The sequence below is a fragment of the Nothobranchius furzeri genome, chromosome 2, assembly GCF_043380555.1.
Source record: "Nothobranchius furzeri strain GRZ-AD chromosome 2, NfurGRZ-RIMD1, whole genome shotgun sequence".
In the NCBI taxonomy this organism is placed as follows: Eukaryota; Metazoa; Chordata; class Actinopteri; order Cyprinodontiformes; family Nothobranchiidae; genus Nothobranchius; species Nothobranchius furzeri.
In genome coordinates, this window is record NC_091742.1 from 81,678,233 (window position 1) to 81,699,030 (window position 20,798).

The 20,798-nt window shown below is 43.4% G+C and overlaps 1 protein-coding gene across 3 annotated transcripts in view; it reads right to left on the reverse strand.

Moving 5' to 3' along the window:
- arhgef40 (Rho guanine nucleotide exchange factor (GEF) 40) overlaps nt 1–15,328 on the reverse strand; it is a 45,463-nt gene extending 30,135 nt beyond the window's left edge. For 2 of the 3 annotated variants that reach the window (XM_054747430.2, XM_070548954.1), the window contains exons 1-3: nt 15,098–15,328; nt 2,750–2,839; nt 1,040–1,147 (exon numbers count right to left, since the gene is read on the reverse strand). In XM_054747430.2, coding sequence (XP_054603405.2) covers nt 1,040–1,147; nt 2,750–2,839; nt 15,098–15,100 — 201 coding nt within the window. In that variant the 5' untranslated portion in view covers nt 15,101–15,328. Of the gene's footprint in view, nt 1–1,039; nt 1,148–2,749; nt 2,840–3,696; nt 3,835–15,097 lie in introns of those variants that run through there. The other variant, XM_070548953.1, reaches the window with a different exon arrangement.
- Between the last annotated feature and the right edge of the window lie 5,470 nt (nt 15,329–20,798).

Sequence of the window (20,798 nt, forward strand, 5' to 3'; positions counted from 1 at the left end):
TTTACAAACCTTTTATGGTGAGGTTAAAGAGCAAGTCACCCCCAAATAAACTTTTTTTTGCTGATAAACTATATAAACGTGTGTCTAATCGTGCTGCAGACACGTGTTGTCAATAATTTGGCACTTCAATGCATCTTGGTTAAAATTTAAACATTCTGCCTAAAACTGGCAGTGTTGTGCCGTTGTCAGGTAAAAACTCTGCACTGTATTTTAATTTAAATCTGCCACCGCTATTGGCTAAGAGGTATGCTATGATGTAAACTGGTACATTATGATGTCACAATGCTGTCCTGACCCTGTGTGTGTGTGTGTGTATTTGTTAGCAGCTCCGCCCTCTCGGTCTGCCTGGCAACAGCATTTGTTGCATTTTCAAACATGAAGTGGGAGTGGAGTTAGACTCTGGCAGGGGGTGACTTGCTCTTTAAATCTTTTTGTTGATTTTTCAGGGTTTGGCTACTATAGCCTTAAATACTGACTGCCTGACCCTTTGATCCTTGAATTTCTGCCAAGTTAGTCTAATATAATTTAAGGATTTTCCTAAATTGAAATATGAACTAGATTAGACTTTAAACAGTCAAGAAACAAAAAACTCTTGACAAAGTCTTGTTTTATTGCTTAGCATAATCTGAAAATTTGGAATTAACAGGCGATTCGTCTGAGTTTACATGAACTCAGCCTGACGTTGGGTTTCATGGAACCAACATAAATCTTAGATTTGTCTCCTCTGATTCCAAACATTGCTATTTACGTCCTGGGAATGAAGTCAACTGCCTTGAGCTTTACTTAAAACCCGAGGGTTGATTAATCTTGACTGACTTGAGTCTTGGACAGTGAGCTCAGAGGGCTGACAGGCACTTCTACAAGCTCTTGCATACACATAAACACCACCAGACGACCACTTTCACCAGAGAACTTAAAAAAATTGACGGCTAACAGATTTCCCACAGTATACTTCTGGCGTGTGACAGCTGATCCTGCTTCTGATTATAGCGCTATGTGTGTGTTCTTTTCTGCAACATGTTTGCAGTTTGGGACTCACACAGGCATGCTGCTGAAGTTTGTGCAAGAGGTGCTTGGCAGGTACAAAAAAGTCCAGGAGGTAGCGAAGACTGTCATGTTGATAGGTTGACTCCAGCACTGAGAAGACCTAGACAAACAATGGAGCATTTAGCAAAAACAAGCATTAAAGTGCTGGATCTAGAGCACATTTCAGGATTATGCAGTGATGTTTGACATTCTCAGATCGTCAGCTTCCCATAAATTAATTCAAAGCCTTTGTTTTGAGCAATTTTTTCAAAAAGTTTTTCATTTGGTCTTTAGAGGCATAGTTTAATCTGTTCAAACAAATGTTGGAAGACCATGTCTGACATTTGCAGCAGCAGGGAATAACATGGAGGCATGGAACAAACTGTGGCTGTGACCTATTTTAAGTGGGCCGAGACTTTTGACTGCAAACCTGAATGGTCTATCCCTCAGGTTTATTCTCATCCTTACCTCGGCACACTTTCTGTTTGCCTACCACTACTGCACTAAACACAAGCTAGTGACACTGGAGCTCAAAACATGACAGATTTTTTTTTACTTATCCTCGAGGAGCTACAAGAGCTTTGCCACCATATGTGATGACTTTTCTCATAATCCTTAACAAAAATGACATTAAAACAATTATTCAAACAACATAAGCCTGACAACACAACCATGTTAAGATTTTCATTTTTGCATTGCCAGATTTCCATGTAAGTTCACCTTAAACTGTCATCCTCTGCTGCTTTGAACAAAAATCTCCCATTTGGACCTAAATGAATCTTGAGATGAGGTGGGAAATGAAGGGTGCATCCTGGGTAAAGACGGACACATTTGAGCCTTTGAACTTAGACAGCCTTTGTCGTATCGCTGTGACGTAAGTGACCTTCACATTCAGCCTGGCTGGAACCTACACGGCTGCTTTACCAAGCGACTGGTGAAGGCTGTCAGATGTACCGTTATCTCCATGGTAATAGTGAGTTCAGAAGAAAATTTTTGCTTCTAATCCAAGGCAGTTTCTGAAATAAAATGAAAAGTATAAAGTTCCTATTCTGGTTAACTACTTCTTTGTTGGAAGATTAACTTTCATGTTCAATAAAAGACAAAGCTCACAACACTTCAAAGGCTTGGAAGTCGGCACTTTTCCACTGGATTTCAAAAAGATTCATGGATGAGAGGTATGGCACAGTGTGCACTAAGGAAAAAAACAGTTACCAGCTTTTATGGCTACCCTGGTAAATCCTTTGCAGTACAGAGGTCTTTAAGCCTCCAGAGAGACTACAGCGTGACTCTAGACGCGTTGATGGTCTCCGTCTGCGTTATGATGGAGACATGGATCTAACAAGTCCCACTCATCTTCTTGCTATGATTCAATAAAAGCAAAGTCGGCTAATCTTTTAGCCACCTTTGGTCTTTAAACGTATGTTTTTTCATCATGTTACTTGTGGCTCAATTGTTAGCTTCATTTAGCAGCTCTAACCAGCAGTTAGAGCATGGTTTCTCCTGTAAAAACACACCGAGTCTAAACAGGAGCGTCTGTTTTCTTCCTGCAAACTTTAATCAAACATCACATTCTATTATTTGTGCAGTTATTTTTGCAAGAGCACATTTAGCACATTTACAACATGATTTTTCATCTATGCACTCTCCCTCTTAGGACTAGATATTTGACCATTCTCTTTGTAGAGATGCATCCCAAAACGATTTAATGTACATGTGATCTCACCTGTGAGAGGAGGGGTGGCGCCGTGCTCTCAAAAGGAGGGTACAGCGATGAGAGCGCCCCCTGCACACAGTCCTCCATCGCCTCCGAGCCCTTGGAGACACGAAGAACAAACACGAGTCAGTTAAGCGAATCAGCTCTGATGTGTGTTTAACAGCTTGGTGGCCTCACATACTGCTGACACACACACACCCACACACACACCCACACACACACACACACACACACACACACACACACACACACACACACACACACACACACACACACACACACACACACACACACACACACAATAATATACACACACCACTTTCAGCTTCCTGTTTTATGGCCTGGGGAGTGTCAAACATTTCCTCCAAGGACCAGTAAATGTACGAGTCTACCAAACAAAAGTGTGTGTTATCTCCATAATTTAAATGCAGCTGCACACACATGTTTATCGGAGCGCTGGGAAAGCCTGAGAGGTGGAGGGTGACAGAGCAGAGCAGCTTTTATTGTTTATTTTTCTACTTGGACCGTTGGCATGGTAACCAGCAACTTTTTTTCCTTGCTCCCTTCACATTTCCCCCTCAGACCTTCCATCTGTTTCGTTCCATGTTTTGCTTTGTTTCGACCCTGCCTTCTTATTTTCGAAAAGCGGTTCCTCCCCTGCAGGACTCTGAATGTCATCTGACAACAATTACATCTGGTCTCCCGGCGCATTTGACTGAAAGATTAAAGCGATCGGGGGATAGACTGAGAGCGATTGGTTAAGAAACAACAGAGAAGTTAGAGAAAGTGGAAAAAGAGATGAGCGGCGATTGTAAAGACAGCCAGGAGTGAATGAGCTGGAGGTGATGGAGGAGGGCTAGGCTCAGCAGGACTGAGAGGACCTTTTTGGGTTTGTAGTTGGGGTTAGACACAGCAGAAAACAGAACGAGCATTAAAAACAAGCATATTGTTCTTACCCCTCCCCCTCACGCACAGACAAAATAAATCCAACAGTTGAGGTTTTTGGCTGGGTTCAAGCACATGTCACGCTCTGGTTTAGTCTGGTTTGGCCTGAAATCCCCATGTCAGAGAGAAGAAGTGGTTTGAGACAGAGGTAGGTGGACAGAGATCGTCTTCAGTGTCTCGTGTTCTGACTCACTTTGGATAATTAGCTCTTTTTTCTAAGCTTGGCTGAAGGTGAATACCAAGAGAGGTCTGGTTCTGGGCTTCAGAGATGGGAAATACCAAACTTACATAAACCAAACAGCTTAGACTTTGAGGGAAGAAAACCACTTTTAACGAGCACGGAAAGCACACAGAATCCTCATTTTGGTTTAATTTGTGCAGCAAAAACAACGTTAAACTTGCTTCTTTTTGTATTGGACGATTTCAAATAATGAAACTCAATGAGTATCACAGAGGTATGTGAAAAGGAAGTCCCACAGGTTCATAATCATCTTTAGGTGCAGAGGAGTTGTGGTCAGTAACAGCCTGAGAGGCTGAAGCTTGGTTTATGCTTGACGCATTCACTTTCCGCTTGGTGATGCGGCTCGCGGATGGAACGCGCCTCAAAACTTGCAGCGTTTATGGTTCATGCGGCTCGTCTCTGCGGTGAGCCAATATTCTCCCAAACTGTAGGGGGCAGCATGGAGCTCTATGGCATGCATCCAACACTACACCATGGTAGAAGTAGAAATTACTGTTATTTATAACAGTTGTTAATGAAAGTTGAGAGCCAACTCAGCTCTTTTAGAATTGGTGTGTGTTCTTGTTTCCACCAGGATCACCGCTTTTCCGTTTGTTCCCCTTCCTTGCCTTCACATATCGGTCCCTCATGTTTTTCCAGCATTTTTTAACAGCGTCCTCGTCTTTTCCGACAGTGCGAGCTATTTCTCTCCAAGAATTATTAACAACATGTTGATCACTGTGATCTTTGAGAGCTGAATCATACAAATGTATGTATTTACGAGCTCTGCCATATTTAGTTCTTGCCGGTCCGCCATATTTTTCCATGTTCGACCGTCAGTGTGGTTAGAAAATTTCCTAGGTGCGCGGTGCGGAAAGTTTGGGCCGTGCGGGAGGCCAGGTGGAGGGGCGTGGTTGTAAAAATGACGCAATTTTGCCGTGCGGAGCCGTGCGAACCTCAGGGATGCGTCAAGCATAAACCAACCTTGAGGCCAAAGGAGGTGGTGAGGAGGTGAAACACAGCAGGGGGAGAAAAGAACTCTTAAGCCGGGCGTACACTGTGCGACTTTTTCACTTTTTTGAGCCGATTTTCCACTCGTGCGAGAATCCACGAGATCGGGGCGAGTTTTGCGCCGAGCGTCGTGTAGTGTACAGGGGGTTACGAGAGGCGATTAACACCACGTGACCAGCTGCCGATCAGCAGTCGTGAGCTCGCACGGACTTCTGGCGTGTTTAATATTTTGCTCGTCCCTCGTGAGGGTATCACACTGTTGAAGCGGCGCTGCGAGCAGCTGCGACCCAAAAAGTATCAGAACCGCTCACGGCGCATGCGCAATCCTGCATCAACGCCGCTCGCCCGCTATTTCCCTAATAACACACGTTGTTCGTTTTTGTTTCTACACGTTTTTTACTCCCAAAGATTGTCAAGAAAGCGTGTTTGTCGTGTTCATGTCAAATTAAACTGATCACAAAACACAGATTTACTTTCTTTATTTCGTTTTCCTCATCCAACCCCATAAATCCCTGTGTGTCCTCCTGCAGCACTCCCGAAAGACAACAGGCAAAACAAGACAAAGTCTGACGTGTTGAGTAAAAACTGATATTTTTAGCATATTTTTAGGGCCGACGTGTTGCTACCAGACGTACAGTGTGAGCACATGACTCGTGAGATCTGCCCTGTGAGGAAGTCGTACAGTTTGAGCTGAAGCTGAGTGCTACGAGTGAAAAAGTCGCACAGTATACGCCCGGCTTTAGACTGGAGCATCCCCACAAAACTTAAATTAATTAAACAATTCATTTAAAACTCTGCTTTTACAGGCCTTTTTAAAAGTTAAAGCCCTACTAGTTGTTCACACTGGTGTGTAAAACTTGTTCTTTGTATTTGACCCATCCTCAGGGGGAACGGTGAGCTGCAGACACGGCTGCGCTCGGGAATTATTCAATCCAACCCCTTAAAGCTGAGTGTCAAGCAAGCAGGTCCCATTGTTAAGGTCTTTGGTATGACCCGACAGGATTTGAACCCAGGGTGGACACTCATACCACTAGGCCACTGAGCTGGTGTTTGTTGAGATCATTAAAAAAAAATCATTCCAGTTCTTTGTTGTGTTTTTAGCTTTAGTACCAAGCAGCTTCTGACAGGCAGGCAGCTCTGTTATCTAACTCTATCTTGGTCAAAAGAGTTGTTAAAGATCCTATTTGCAACTCGTCCCAGCTTGGGTGGACACACTGAGTCTGTGAGCTCTTTGTAGAATTGTTGGTACAACCCAGCCAACCAGGATTACGATTAGCTTCGGTTTATGCAGAAACTAACAAATCATCTGCTCTTGCTGCTTTGGGACAAACCACCAAGCAAAGGTGTGGACTGGAACCATGACTTTGATCATACTGCTATGACGTACACTCAAAAGCCAGGAATCTGACTCAAGTCTCTGTTCAAACACCAATGACCCGTGACTTCTCTTATAAATGTAAAAACAAATAAATAAATAAAGCTGTCTCTTGGACTTTTGCTTTGGAAACCTGCATATCTTTAGTTTAAGCTAACTGTCCTAAAGCTCAAATTAACATCCAATCAAAATCCAGAGATGAAGCATGAGAATCGCATTACCACATGCTAGTCAATGGAATATAGTAGCTATTTGTTTATTTGCTTACACTAATTGCACATTGGTCAGACTTACTGCACATGAAATGTGTGGGTCAATACTTGAAGAAGCATCAGAGACCAACTTTGTTCTATTAAGATACACAAAAAGCTGTAAGTGAAGGCCACTAGCATGTAGTTACAGTCAGACTGGTGGAAATATGCTGGGTTACTAAATAGTTTAACAAGACAACAAAAGTATTTCTCAATTGGTAGCCCCGTTGTTAGTTGATGTTGTCTCGAAGTAAGAAGATCGCAGGTTCAAATCCCTGTTACGGCCTTCCTGCATGGAGTTAGCATGTTCATCTCATGCATGCGTGGGTTCTCTCCGTGTACTCCAGTTTCTAGTCACAGATTATAAACATGCATGCCAAGTTAATGGTAGAGGCTAGACTGTCCCTAGGTGTGTGTGTGTATGTGTGTGTGTGTGTGTGTGTGTGTGTGTGTGTGTGTGAGAGAGAGAGAGAGAGAGAGAGAGAGAGAGAGAGAAATCCAGCTTTTATGAATTGGGGCCCTAAGCAGGAGGAGTTGGGTCTGCAGAGACTGCAGCATCCTCTTGTGGCAGATGAAGTATACTGCAACCTAATTCAACAGTAACATCACACAAACAATAGCGGGGAACATTATCGTTATTAGCACAGCAGAAACATCATGTTTTTGTTCAGTCTCTGTAACAAAGTTGGTCAAATGACTTGTTTGGGATTCGAACATCATAGTTTAGAACTAGACACTTGAATGGAAAGACACGAGACTCAGTTGTGACTTATCCACGTCTGCCACCAACACTGTTTTGTTTTTGTCTGTTAAATATTGAGATTTCCTTCTATTTGCCTCTGACGTGTCCAATCACAACAGGATATACCCATGTTTATGACAGAAGAATGGAATTGCAGTGTGGAAGCGGAGCCAGGAAGGACCGTTCAGAGGTATTCTGCTGTAAAGTCAACAGAAATGACCAAAAACTTTGTTTTTGTGGTTTAGAAAATGTTTTAGTGATGCAACAAAGAGGCATTTCGGACCAAGTTCACTCACGTGGTTCAAAGTTCTGCAGATGGGATAAATCTAGCTCTAATTTAACATTTTCTTGGTCCACTTTCATAAACTTTGACTTGGGTGATTTTAACTGACATTGACATAATTAATCATTAAAGCTTTAAATTGTTTGACTACAGACATCTGTCTGTCATGCTCCACATGTGGATTTGTAGGTTTAAGGTATTCCTAACTCACAGAACATCAGAAACCAGTAAGATTAGAATGCAACAATACTTTTAGTTTGTTCAAAGCCTGGAAAAAAGATCACAACTTATTAAAGAACAATATTTATCAGCAAATATTTTAAAACATCAATTATTCTTCATGCTTGGAAATGAGGATTTTATGTGTGGCCATTTAAAATAGTATTGATCCCTATTTTTTGAAGCTTCCTGCGGTTTTTAGATTTTGTCTTTCAGCTTTGTCAATTTTTTAGTTATTGATCAAGATTCCATTCAACAGCTGAGGCCGTTCCATGTTAGACGACATCCTAATTTTAAGCTTAATCTCTGTACGTTTGAATTAGTCTCGGTGATTTTTGCTCTCGATAATGACAAGTAGCTGTTGCAGCCATCTTGAATGTTGAAGTTAGCAGAAAAAGAAAAAAGGTTGTACAGTGTAACTGATCTACATTCAGCAGGAAAAGACGAAGAACCTTAAAGAACCACAATGTGACCACTTTACAAGAATAACAGAGCAGAAGGGGAGTTCTATGGAATCTCCTACAAGCTCAGTTTTGGCTTAGGATTTAATTTCATGTAATTCTGGTCATGATTTAGGTATTGTGGCTGTTTCTCAATATACGTACTCGTCTGAACTTGTGTTCTCACATACTTGTGATACAGCATCAATGATGGCCCAAGTACTGTTCCAATCCTTCATGGCAAATCCAATCAAAGTTCCCAGATGTGTCCTTGCTCCCCCCCATTGTATAGATGATGCATTGATGCATCCTTCTGTAAACTTGGGACAGCAAAGTATCCCATAATGAACTGCATCGCAAACTGTTGTACTCCGAACTTCATAGGAGAAAGCTCAAAGCTGCAGTGTTTTATATCAGAAATACAAAAAAATTGAAATGTAACGTTGTCTGTTATTGTAAATAATTGTGTGTAGCCCGTAAAGTTTGCTGCGTGTATTCCTTATTTTTTTAAGTCTTCATGATCCCTCTAAATGCCAATTAGCTAACCCACTTTCAAAACAAAAGCAGTGTTGCTTTATAAAAAAAAAAAAAAATATATATATATATGTATATATATATATATATATATATATATATATATATATATATATATATATATATATATAATAAGATGTTCAAAAGAACTGTAACTATTAATCTGTAAGGGATTGATTAATAGGTCTGAATGAAAAATGGTTGCTACTCCTCCTCTTCGCCCTGTACTTCGAGCAATATGATGATTTAAATAATTTGAAGGAGTCGACTCGTTTAGGCTAACATAGTCCTCTTGCTGCAGCCAGGATTCTGTGAGAGAGAGCAAAGAAATCTGATTATCACAAATCAAGTCATTAACTAACAAAGTCTTAGAAAAAATGGATCTAATGTTCAACAACCCACATTTAATTTCTCTAGTTTTCTGCTCAGTTGAATTTGTTCTAATATTTATGAGATTTCCATGATTTGCTTTATTAAGCCTGATATTTAATCTGTGTGGTTTTGGCCGTGGGCAGGACACTGTCTCTATGGGGTAGTAGGTGGGTAACAGTACAGAAGCTGCAGAGGGGTGGGTTAAACTACGACTCTGCTTCCTGGTCTGGACCCTGGGTTGTCATGGAGGACTAATAAAACTGGCCATATTCCTAGAAAGAAGAGCTGCTCCATCCAAAGAGGGATGGATGCCGTCTCTCCGCATCAGACCAGGTTTCCCCCCAAAAGTTTTCCAATTATCAATGTAGCCCACGTTGTTTTCAGGACACCACCTAGACAACCAGCGGTTGAAGGACAGCATGCAGCTAAACATGTTGTCACTGGTCCGATCGGGTAGGGGGCCAGAGAAAATTACGGAGTCCGACATCATTTTGGCAAACGTACACACCGAAGCAACATTAATTTTAGTGACCTCCGATTGGCGTAACCGGGTGTCGTTGCTGCCAGCGTCAACTCTGCCTCGAATCAACCTGAGTCCGCTTTAGGTAATGTAAAATCTGCTTCAGATCAACTCAAGTCAAGTCTGTGTTGTTAAATCTATTCATGTCATTGAAGCCATTGTAACTATCATAATCTTCCTGTAACAAATAAGCTTTCATTTTTACTCCATTCTGCGTTTTGACAGAACTTGACTTGGACTGATGCAATTCTAAATAATGGGCAGCACTTACAGATCCAAGTCTCTAGTCTTCAAAACTCATGGGTGACCCATTTTGTGCTGTGGTCATTTTCAGCTTGTGTATGTTTATGCAGCAACTGGCCACCAGTAAGTAGCTCACTTTTCTGCGTTTGCACATTTATGTGAAACCGAGCAAGAGGAGCGTGTCAACAGAAAATCAGAGTTTAAAACAAAGAATCCAGACAGGTTTTCAGAGTGAGACCTCAGCCAGTCAGACAGAAAGAGGGAAAATAAGAAAGAGGGGAAAGAGGAGGAGGCTGACCAGCGGTAAAAATCAATGGGAAACAAGAGCAGCAGCAGCCATGATGGAAACCAGATGTACCAGAAGAGCTGAGACACGGACCTGAGAGGACTCTGCAGAACGTGGAACTGATAGAGGATGTCATGATTAGGAGAAAAATTAGACAGATGCAGACAGAGAAGGATGGAAAAGAGAGAGAAAGGGAAGTCAAAAGAGGAATGAGACAAAAAAGGACAAAAAGTAATGTGAGGATAAAAAGAGAGGCCTGAAATGTATTTCCTTTCTGGGATTAACCTGCGTAATCTAACCCAGCCTAAAGAGGTTCCTGTAGGAATCTTTGTGATTTTTTACAGTTTGCTTTAGATCAGTACCGTATGTCTCTGGGCTGAATCAAATCCAGCTGAGATCCTCTTTTCTGCATGACAATTTGTTATGTTCTATCAGGCTTCCCACTGGTTTAAACTAACAGCTTCAAAGCATATCCACACCACCACTAAACAGCAGTGTTTTGTGTGACTCATCATTGTTGAGGCTCTCGTAAATCTGCCTGCGTTTCTACGTTTTGCTGAGCAGGGCAGTTTCTGAACTGTGACCCAGGCTGACCTTTCTGTGATCAGACCTCGGCTCAGTGTGAAATATGGACAGAAAACTAATTAGCCTGAAAAAGGTCTTTAGATTTGCACTGTGTGTTAAAGGTGTGGAACACTGAAAAAACACTTTCAGTGATTATCTCTGAATATAATGGGTCACTCTGAGTTTTTCATGCAGGCTGAACATGAAGATAGTCTCCTACACTTGTCTTCTGCATTACCTTCTGATAGAAAATAGATGGTGAAATTCTAGGATTTGAAAATCCTCACAGATCTGGACTCATGACAGGGAACGTTGTTGTTGGTTTAGCGTCCAGGAACCAGCAGAGACAGCAAGGAGAAGCTAACCATTAGCATTCACAACTGCACCACGCAACAGAACTCCTCCAGACCAAGCCCCCACAATGTGGCTCAAAAATTGAGGCCAACACGGAAGTACCAAAAATTGCAGTTCCACCCTCATCCTCTGGGGGCTGGTGTCAGAAGTGAGCAAATCCTCATTGACTCCCATGTTAAAAATACCAATTTCACAGCAGAAATAAACATGTTTACAGCCTGGTACCAGAACATGTTTTTGGTTTAAATGATCTAGTTTACAGTCATGACAACTCTGGGGGGGGGGGGGGGGGGGGGGGGGAATGTTTTCTCACTCTTCTGTTTAAGTGAATTAAAAGCCTAAAATTCTGTATAATTAATGAGCATCAGACCCACGTGACCACAGAGCTAGCTCAGTAGAGCCTCGGTTTGGCTTGGAAACTGCTCCAGGATTTTGAGTCTCTGTGTGTGTGTATTCTTTTTTGGGTATTTTGTGCAATTGATGGACAAAATGACTTGCTGTGGCATTAATTGCACTAATAGAGCGTCCAAGGAGTCTCCACTTAATTTTTTTCCTGTAAGTAAAATTATATTTATGTATTTTAGGTCACTGCCAAGCTGAGCTGCGCAGGCTGACGGCTTGAGGAGCACTGGGATGGATACCTTTCCACCCGGTTCTCCCCAGCGGCAGCTCTGCACATCTCAGATCACAGCGGCTTCTGTCTGCTGCGTGGCTGCCGGCTTGTGGAGCTCTCGAGAGACCTCTGTGTTCCACCTGGTTTTACCCAGCGGTCAGCCCGGCGTATCTCTGACTCAGAAGCTCTGGTGTTGTGCACAGTTAACTCCGGTTGTAGCTAGGTTGCTATCTCCGTTAGCTTAGCTCCCACCTCCGCGTTAGCTTTGGGTTAGCTTCAGGTTAGCTTGTAGCTAGTTCGACCGGGTGTCGTCAGTTGATCCCAGCCTTACAGCCCCACCCTCAGCTCCTCCTCTCTTCCCTTTTGTGGAATTGTCTGGGCTTGACGGAACCTGTGACACGGTCAAAACGGCGGTGGTGGCCACCTCCCAATTGGCCTCAAAAACGTGTTATTGGAGCTTATGGAAACCCATTGTCCAATATTTATATGTCGATGCTCCAGACTTGTGTCATTTGTAGAGATAAAACATTTATCATTGCAAGTCAGTGGTAGCATCCATCCATCAATTGCCTGAACCCGCTTTGTCCACATGGGGTCGCGGGGGAGCTGGTGCCTATCTGCAGCCGTCAATGGGCAATCAGGCGGGGTACACCCTGGACAGAGAGCCAGTCCATCGCAGCAGTGGTAGAGTCATGTTGGTAAAATAACTCTCCAAATCCTGCCATCTGAAGCTCTCCTCTGACCTGGCAGTCTTCTAGATCATAAAACAGGCACACCAGAGCTTTTTTACCCAGAGTAAAACGTGCTTCTATTCTATTCATTCCTGCTGAAGACCACTGCAAATGTATTAATTAAATGAGTGAATCACACCTTTAAATATTATTGGTATTGTATCAAAAACATGGAGAAGCTGGTTTCAAAATTAAAGTCTCATTAGTCATCACACATCGATGAAATTCATCTCTGCATTTGACCGAGGGGAGAGCTGCAGCTGCACTCAGGAACCATTTGGTGGTTTAACCCCCCAAATCAAACACCAAACTGTGTGTCAAGCAGTGAGACATTGGCTCTCATTTGTAAATGTGACCCAACTGGGATTTGAACCCTGGTCTATCAGTTTCAGGGTGGACACTCTACCACTAAGCCACTGAGGTTAAGAAGACAGCAGATGGCCAAATTCTGTGACTAAGGTTTGGAGAAATGGACCAAAAGTCTCGTAATGGTCAATGTTCTGACCACTTTACTGTTTTAAAGCAGTGGTTCCCAACCTGGGGTCCGTAGGATGGCTGCATCTGGGATTTGAAGCCGCAACAGCGGCTCCACTGCAGCCCAAACTACAATTAAGTACAGCTCAAAAATACAGATGAAGAACATACTTGCTTTGGCCAAACATTACACCAAAACTTTCTTTTGATATAGTTCACAATTAAACAAAGCTCCATCGTTGTCTGTAGTTGTGTAAAATGTAGGATGCTCAGTTTTTTCTTCCAGGAAATCTTCATTTGTTTGCCATAAATGTTCAGTTTTTCAAATCTGTTTTTCAAATAACTCCATGTTGTGTAGAAAGAACTAAAATGTTAGTCCTTTACTTTATTCCCTGTAATTTGCCTTATATTATAGGTACATAGGTTTTGATCCTCCAGTTTCCCTGAAGTAATGCTTTTGCTTTGCCTCCAGACGTTAACCAGGTGTAAACGAGCAACCAGTTAAACATTTCTGAGAGCTCATTCAAATCTGTCACTTAATTCCTGAAATGTGTTTTGTGAAACAATAGTGAGCATCAAAACAGACCAAAAGCATGAAAATTAGACATTATAGAGTTAGACCAACTTGTGAAAACTACATTTAAAGCCACCTGTAAACCGAAAGTGAGGTAAAAGTCAAAATAAGGGTTGTTTGGTATAGCTGGGGCTTTATCAACCTTTATAGGTTTTCTATCTGTTGAATTCCTCAAAAACGTTCCCACATTAACTCTCCGTGAGCATAATTCCCCCTAATTCTTCTGGTTTGACTCCAGAGGGAGTCATCTGTATTTTTAGCATCAAACCTAACTGTTATCTCTGTCTGCTGTTTGCTTTTGAGCAGATGTGTAATCTGGGGCTTTATCAGGGCATGAGGCCAAAACCACAACACCCAAAAGGATAACAGCTATGATCTTTACGCCGGGACGACTACGACGGCCTTGAGCTGTGACTCAGTGAGGTGAGACATCAGTGTGTGTAGACTGTACTCCAGACAATTACAGGAAACTCCATTAGAGGGGTTTGATCCTGCCTGGCTTGTTTTCTGCTCCGCAGTGGGGTGAAGTCGTTTTTACTTTCAGTCCACCAAGACGGTTGGTTCTCTGACTGGAGTCAAAGACGGGCACCAAGTGAAGTCTTTCTAGAGTCACGTCGTCGTGTCATTGGAGTGCTGTTGTGTGCATTAGAGTGTGCACGACTGTGCATGAGAGCGTGCACATTTTAACACCTGTGTGTGCAGCAGCCGCCGTCGTCTCTGGGCGAGTTCTTATGTGCCTCCCTTTTTAGTTCAGCTCTAAGATGTTCTTCTCACTGTTACTCGAGGTGAACTCTGACTCTTCGCGTTCTCACATCTGTTCCTGTTTTCCATTCTAAATTTTCCCAACCGTACAGTGACGGAGAGGAAACAGCAAAGCACATGTTCTCCCCCTCTCTTCAGACCATGCCATCCCTTGTTCCCCCCTTTTGCGCTCCCTTTTTTCCCTCCCAGCTCCAATCTGGAAAATGTGGTATCACCAGAAACCGCCGCAACGGCCGTCCAAGTCTCCTAAAGTAAAAACGTAACCCTACTCTGCTTTTATTCTCGTTTCCCCTCTCCAGCTCTCTCTTTCCGTCTGCCAAACGGCTCCACCCTGCACAGAAGCTGACCGTAATCTTTTTTTCTTCTTCTCTTGAGTTTATTTATGTTTACATGTTTGCTATTGTCTCTCCCCTGCCTCTGGGTGTCACTGATCACACCACAAGTGGGTGGGGAATGCAGGCTGAATCCCAGGAGATGCAACACAGGGCTCTTCTGCTTCCCCACTGATGTGAGTCAGCCACAGAAGATGCAGACGTCCCACCAGTGTGATCATGTCAGTGATTTAGAGCTTTTGGGACTTCACAAAACTGCAAGCTAAGAGTTCTAACTTCTAAGGGAACTTCTGCTTTAAACACAAGGCAAATCTTTGAGATCTGGCTGGTGATTGGGTGCAAAAAGGTCCCACGTTGAGTTTAGATCCTTCTCTGTTGCTCATTGAGTCAAACACTGAAGACAGGTCAGAGTTTTCTTTTTCTTTTGAACAAAAAAGGATCTTGGTGTCCTTTATCAGACAGAAAAGTTGCACAAAATTAGAATTTTTCACACATAAATCTAAGGGACTTACCATGACTTCAGTCAGGAATTCCTACATCGTCCTCGGCTCCTTTCCTGGCTCCGCTTCCTCTCCACATTCTCTGCTAAACTTTCCTTTCCTCACACGGAATCAGACATCAGCACGTCCTCCATCAGATGATTTTCCAGCTCAGATTGCTCCTGGTTCTCAAAGTTTTCAGTCCGTGGAAAAAAAGAAGAAAACATCACAACTACAATAAATACTTCTCTCTTCTCCTCCACGGTCTCTCTCGGTTGTGTTTCCCAGTCTGGGAATGTCCAAGCTTAGTCTTCCCCTCCCTCCTCTCTCTCTGACTGCCCCGGCAGTCCCACGGTCTCCCACCTCCCTCCCCCCTCTCACCTAACAGAGGCACCACAGTCCCTCTCGGCTCTCAAACTTTCCATCTTGTCCCTCCTCCTCCCTCTCGACTAACTTAAATGAATAGACAATGAGAACGGTTACCCCACCCAAACCTCTCATGTTTTACTGGGAGCCTTTTTTCATGCAACTGCACAGTAAACTGTTGCAGAGGGTGTTTTACCCAACATGTATCTGCTCCACATGTTCTTACATTTCTTAGACCTCTATCTCATCAACAGGATTAGTACATTCCTCAGTCTTCTGCATCATTCTGGTAGATCACTGTACTGCATGACATGAGTGCCAATTATATTTTAGTTTTACTATTGCAACATTGTATACGTAGCCCGATGTTATGATGAACGCATTAGAAAAAATACTCACACATAGGAAAGCATTACATGATTAGACATTCAAGTTTATAAAAAAGGGGAATAATCGTGAAAACAAGTTTAATGTGTGGCAATATGTGTGAGGCAAGTTTATTTTGGTTTACTGTCGAGGTCTAAAAATAATGTCATGAAGTGTGGACATGCTGTATTTCTGTATTTGGTTGCATACAAGTAATGGTGTGTATGTTTAAAAGCTTGACTTTGTTGACTTTCCCGGTGACAGTCTGTCCGGATGTTTGTGAATGCATCAACAATCCAACCTGCTGGATTCTTGGCAGTTCGCAGCAACGTCATTTTGCAACACTCTCTGAGATTTTTCTCTTAATTTCCTTTATCCTTGTGTTACTTGTTGTTTGTTTTACATTCACACCAGGACTCGTGAGTAACCAAAACTGACTGAAAGTGTGACTGCATGGGGCCCGTGGTGTATGTGTGCAAAAACATAGGGTGTGGTGTAAAGGTGTTCAGATATTCAACTACACTCAGAAGGTTATTATTATTCTTTCTGGTTTTTCATTTAGAGCTCATTGGGATTGTTCTGTTTGCATACGTTGATTGTGTCACAAGTTCTATTAAACTAGGCGGAGCTCTTTAGGCCTAACTCAGAAGTGAGGTTGAGTGTTATTTCTTAGCATTATTTGTGTAATCTTTATGGGAATTTTTTTTGGTTTAATCTGGTCAACTGTGATTGCAATTTTTTTTAGATATCATTTATTAAAGAACCCTATACCCCTCATCTTACTTCAGTTTGAATAGGGTGGCAAGGTTGCTATACACACACAGGCGGATGGCTGCTTATACTGAGCCAGGATCCTCTGGAGGTTTTTTCCTGTTAAAAGAAAGTTTTCCTCTCCACTGTCACTGCATGCTTGCTTAGTATGAGGATTGCAACCTGCAGGGTTCCTTATATGTTTCTCTATTATATATATTTTTCTTTAAACATCTTTGGTGTGTTCTTACTGTGTTTAGTTTCTAATTCCATTTTTGGTTCTTTTCAAAACACCTTGCTAACGTTTCATTTGCCGACTGCAAAACATCCTCAGAGCTGACGCTGAGGGTGGCGTGACTTCCTTCTCCGTTTATCTGCGGGCAGCAGAGGACGCTGTCGCCCTCTGCTGCCCGCATTTTGCAGGTGAGGGATCAGACAAAGAGCAGCCCAAAGACCTCTTATGATGAATTATATAAATGGAAACCGTGTTCCCTCGCCCGGACGTGGGTCACCAGGGCACCTCTCTAGAGCCAGGCCTGGATGTGGGGCACGTTGGCGAGCTCCTGGTGGTCGGGCTTTCACCCATGGAGCACGGCCGGGCACAACCCGAAGATGTGGATCCCCCTTCCCATGGGCTCACCACTCGTGGGAGGGGCCAAAGGGGTCGAGTGCAGGTTGTCGAGGGCGGGGACCTTGGCGGTCTGATCCTCGGCTACAGAAGCTGGCTCTTGCCACATGGAATGTCACCTCTCTGGTGGGGAAGGAGCCTGAGTTGGTGTGTGAGGTTGAGAGGTTCCAAATAGATATAGTTGGACTCACCTCAACACATGGCTCTGGCTCTGGAACCAGTTTCCTTGAGAGGGTTCGGACTTTCTACCACTCTGGAGTTGCTCCCACTGAGAGGCACTTGTCATGAGCCGGGGTGAGTACTCTTCTCATCATTCACCATCTCTGAGTGTTCTGATTGCAGGAGAGGGAGCGACAGCTGATCCTCATCAGCGTGATCAGCAGGTCGACTTTAAAAGGAGGATGGTGATCATGATTCGACGCCGGATGATTACTACTGACTGGTAGTCTCTTGCCCTTCGTATTCTCTCCTCTCTAGACTCGACTTTGTGCATGTTTTTGAAAACTCGTTTTAACTTGGATTTTTGTCTGGATAACTTACCTCAGGTTGGCTTCATCTCTGGATCCTCCACCGTCTCTAGGACTTCTCACTGGTTCGCTTCCTGGATCAATATTCACTCAGCCGTCCCGCTCTCCACCACGCTCCCGCTCCCTCTCCGGATCAACTTCCTCATCTCCTCTCGTCACCACTCACCCTCCTGGATCGTGGTCATTTTTGCTCTGGATATCACCCTGGCTCACTCCCCCTCCATAACCCTCCTGAACTTCCGCATCGTAAGTCCCATCTCCAAACATTCCCCTCAGAACTACAATTCCCAATACTCACATCTGTTTTCCCCTAGACGCCGCTTCCTGTTTCTTCCCCATTCGCTGGACCTACAGTGTGCCCTTAGTTTCTCCTTTGTAAAAATAAATATTATTATTTATCTCCTTTGTCTAAGTCTCCGTCTCTGATTCTGCATGTCTTGGGTTAGTAAGTAAGTAAGTAAGTAACTTTATTTCTATAGCACCTCTCACAGACAAAAAGGTCACAAAGTGCTTCACAAGTTAAAAGGCAACAACATATAAATACAGTAAAATACAGCCACAATATACATAGTGTCAAATACAACCAATCCGAATGAGACTAAGTTTAAAATGCCTGGAGAAACAAATGGGTTTTAAGATTGCTCTTAAAACATCAACTGAGACGATTGAGCGTAAGGACAGAGGTAGCTCATTCCAGAGCCTAGGAGCGACGGCCTGGAATGAACGATCTCCTCGTGTCCTGAACTGAGTACGTGGGACCATTAAAAGGTTTTGATCCAGAGATCTCAGCCTGCGAGAAGGCGTGTAAGGGCAGAGCATGTCTCGAACATACAATGGAGCCAGACCATGCAGCGCTCTGAAAGTCAGCACAAGAATTTTAAAATTGATGCGAAATGTGATTGGAAGCCAATGAAGAGCTTTTAAAATGGGGGTAATGTGGGCCCTTCTGTTGTCACGGGTCAGAATTCTAGCTGCACAATTCTGGACTTGTTGTAAGCGGGACAGCTCTTTTTTGTTTAGACAAGAAAATAAACTATTACAGTAGTCTAAACGGGATGATGTAAATGCATGAATAATCAACTCAAGATCAGCTTTAGACACCATTGTTCTGAGTTTAGGAATTTGTCTCAAGTGGTAAAAACAGTTTCTAGTTAACTGCTTTGAGTGATGTTCAAGAGACATTCCCTTGTCAAAGAAAACTCCAAGGTTTCTAAGGGTAGGTTTAACAGACAAACTCAGATCACCTAACTGCTGGTGAATCCCTGGAACAGCATCATCGGGGGGCAATCACCAGTACTTCAGTTTTGTCTGAGTTCAGCCGTAAGGCATTTGCACCGAGCCACTGTTTGATTCGCTCAAAATAAGATAATAGAGAATGCAATTTTTTAACCTCAGAAGGCTTGAAAGAACAATACAGCTGAAGATCATCAGCAAAGAGATGATAGGAAACATCATCGGCAAACTCCTGGATTAGGTTTCCTAAAGGAAGGATGTACAACAAGAACAAAACCGGGCCCAAAACTGAGCCCTGGGGTACTCCACACCGTAGATCAGTTGGGTCAGACAGGATCTGGTTGACTGAGACACTTAGGCTTCTCCCGGATAAATAGGATGTGAACCACGCCAGGACAGAACCTGACAACCCAACCAACTCGCGGAGCCTACTCAGCAAGATCACATGGTTAACCGTGTCGAATGCGGACGAAAGGTCTAGTGAAACTAGGACCGTGTTAGACATCTACCTCAGAACATGACAGCACCGAGCAGGGGTGGGTATACCTGTTGCCCCCCATCTTGGTGACTGTATGTTGGAGTTTACCCCAGTGAATGAGAGAGTAGCCTCCCTCAACGTGATCTTCAGCTTTCGCTGGAGCGGTTCGCAGCCAAGTGTGAAGCAGCTGGGATGAGAATCCGCTCCTCTAAATCTGATGGTCTTGATTCGGAAAAGGGTAGAATGCCTTCTCCGGGTCAGGGATGAGGTCCTGCCCCAAGTGGAGGAGTTTAAGTATCTCAGGGTCTTGTTCATGAGTGAGGGAAAACTGGAGCTTGAGATAGACAGGCGGATTGGTGCTGCATCTGCAGTGATGTGGGCGTTGTACCGGTCTGTCATGGTGAAGAGAGAGCTGAGTTAGAAGGCGAAGCTCTTGATTTACCGGTCGATCTACGTTCTTACCCTCACCTATGGTCATGAGCTTTGGGTAGTGACTGAAAGAATGAGATTGTGGATACAAGCGGCCGAAGGCTCACACAAAAAGAACAGGATTCGGACCTGGCGATTGATGGCTTCGGAGCTCTGCTTCGCTTGGATTGACAGGCTGAGTTGACGGGGAAACATCAAGGCAGAGGGGTATGTTTACACGTAAACCAACAATACTGAAAATCAATCAAGATAAGTGAAAGAATCTGCAACCCGAACGTAAAACTGCTTTCAGTCTCAATGCACCCCTTCTACCTGCCGCGGGAGTTCCCACAACTCTTTTTTTACTATGGTGTATATTCACCCGAAAGCAAATGCCCAGCTAGCCTCCAGCATTATCTTTGACGCTGTGCAGAGATTGCAGTCAGTCTCCCCAGATGCGCCTAATTTCATTCTGGGGGATTTTAATCATGTGAATTTAGGTAAGACGCTTTAAAACCTGTACCAGTACATGACCTGTTCTACCAGGAAGGAGATAACTCTGGACATGTGCTACGGGTTTATAGAGAATGCTTATAAATATTTCTCTTTACTACACTACACACCACCCTATCTCGGGGTAGGGTGGTGTGTAGTGATTTGCAAATGAACACATTCACTTTTGACTTCACCATAGATTGGTAAGGCATGTGCTGCATACTGTGGCCTTTCCATCATCATCATCTCATCGCATCTGTTTCCTACCCTTCTGACCCAACCTGGTGCTGGTAATCTACCATATTCCAGTTGAAGACCGTGGTGTCAGACTTAGAGGTTCCGACCTTCATTTCATCTGCTCCACACTTAGTTGCAAACTGCTCTAGTGCTTACTGGGGGCCCCGGGTCTAATCAGGCTCAGTATTGTTCTAATTGCAGCAGAAATATGCTACTAATAATAATCTTTAACATCAGATGGATTTC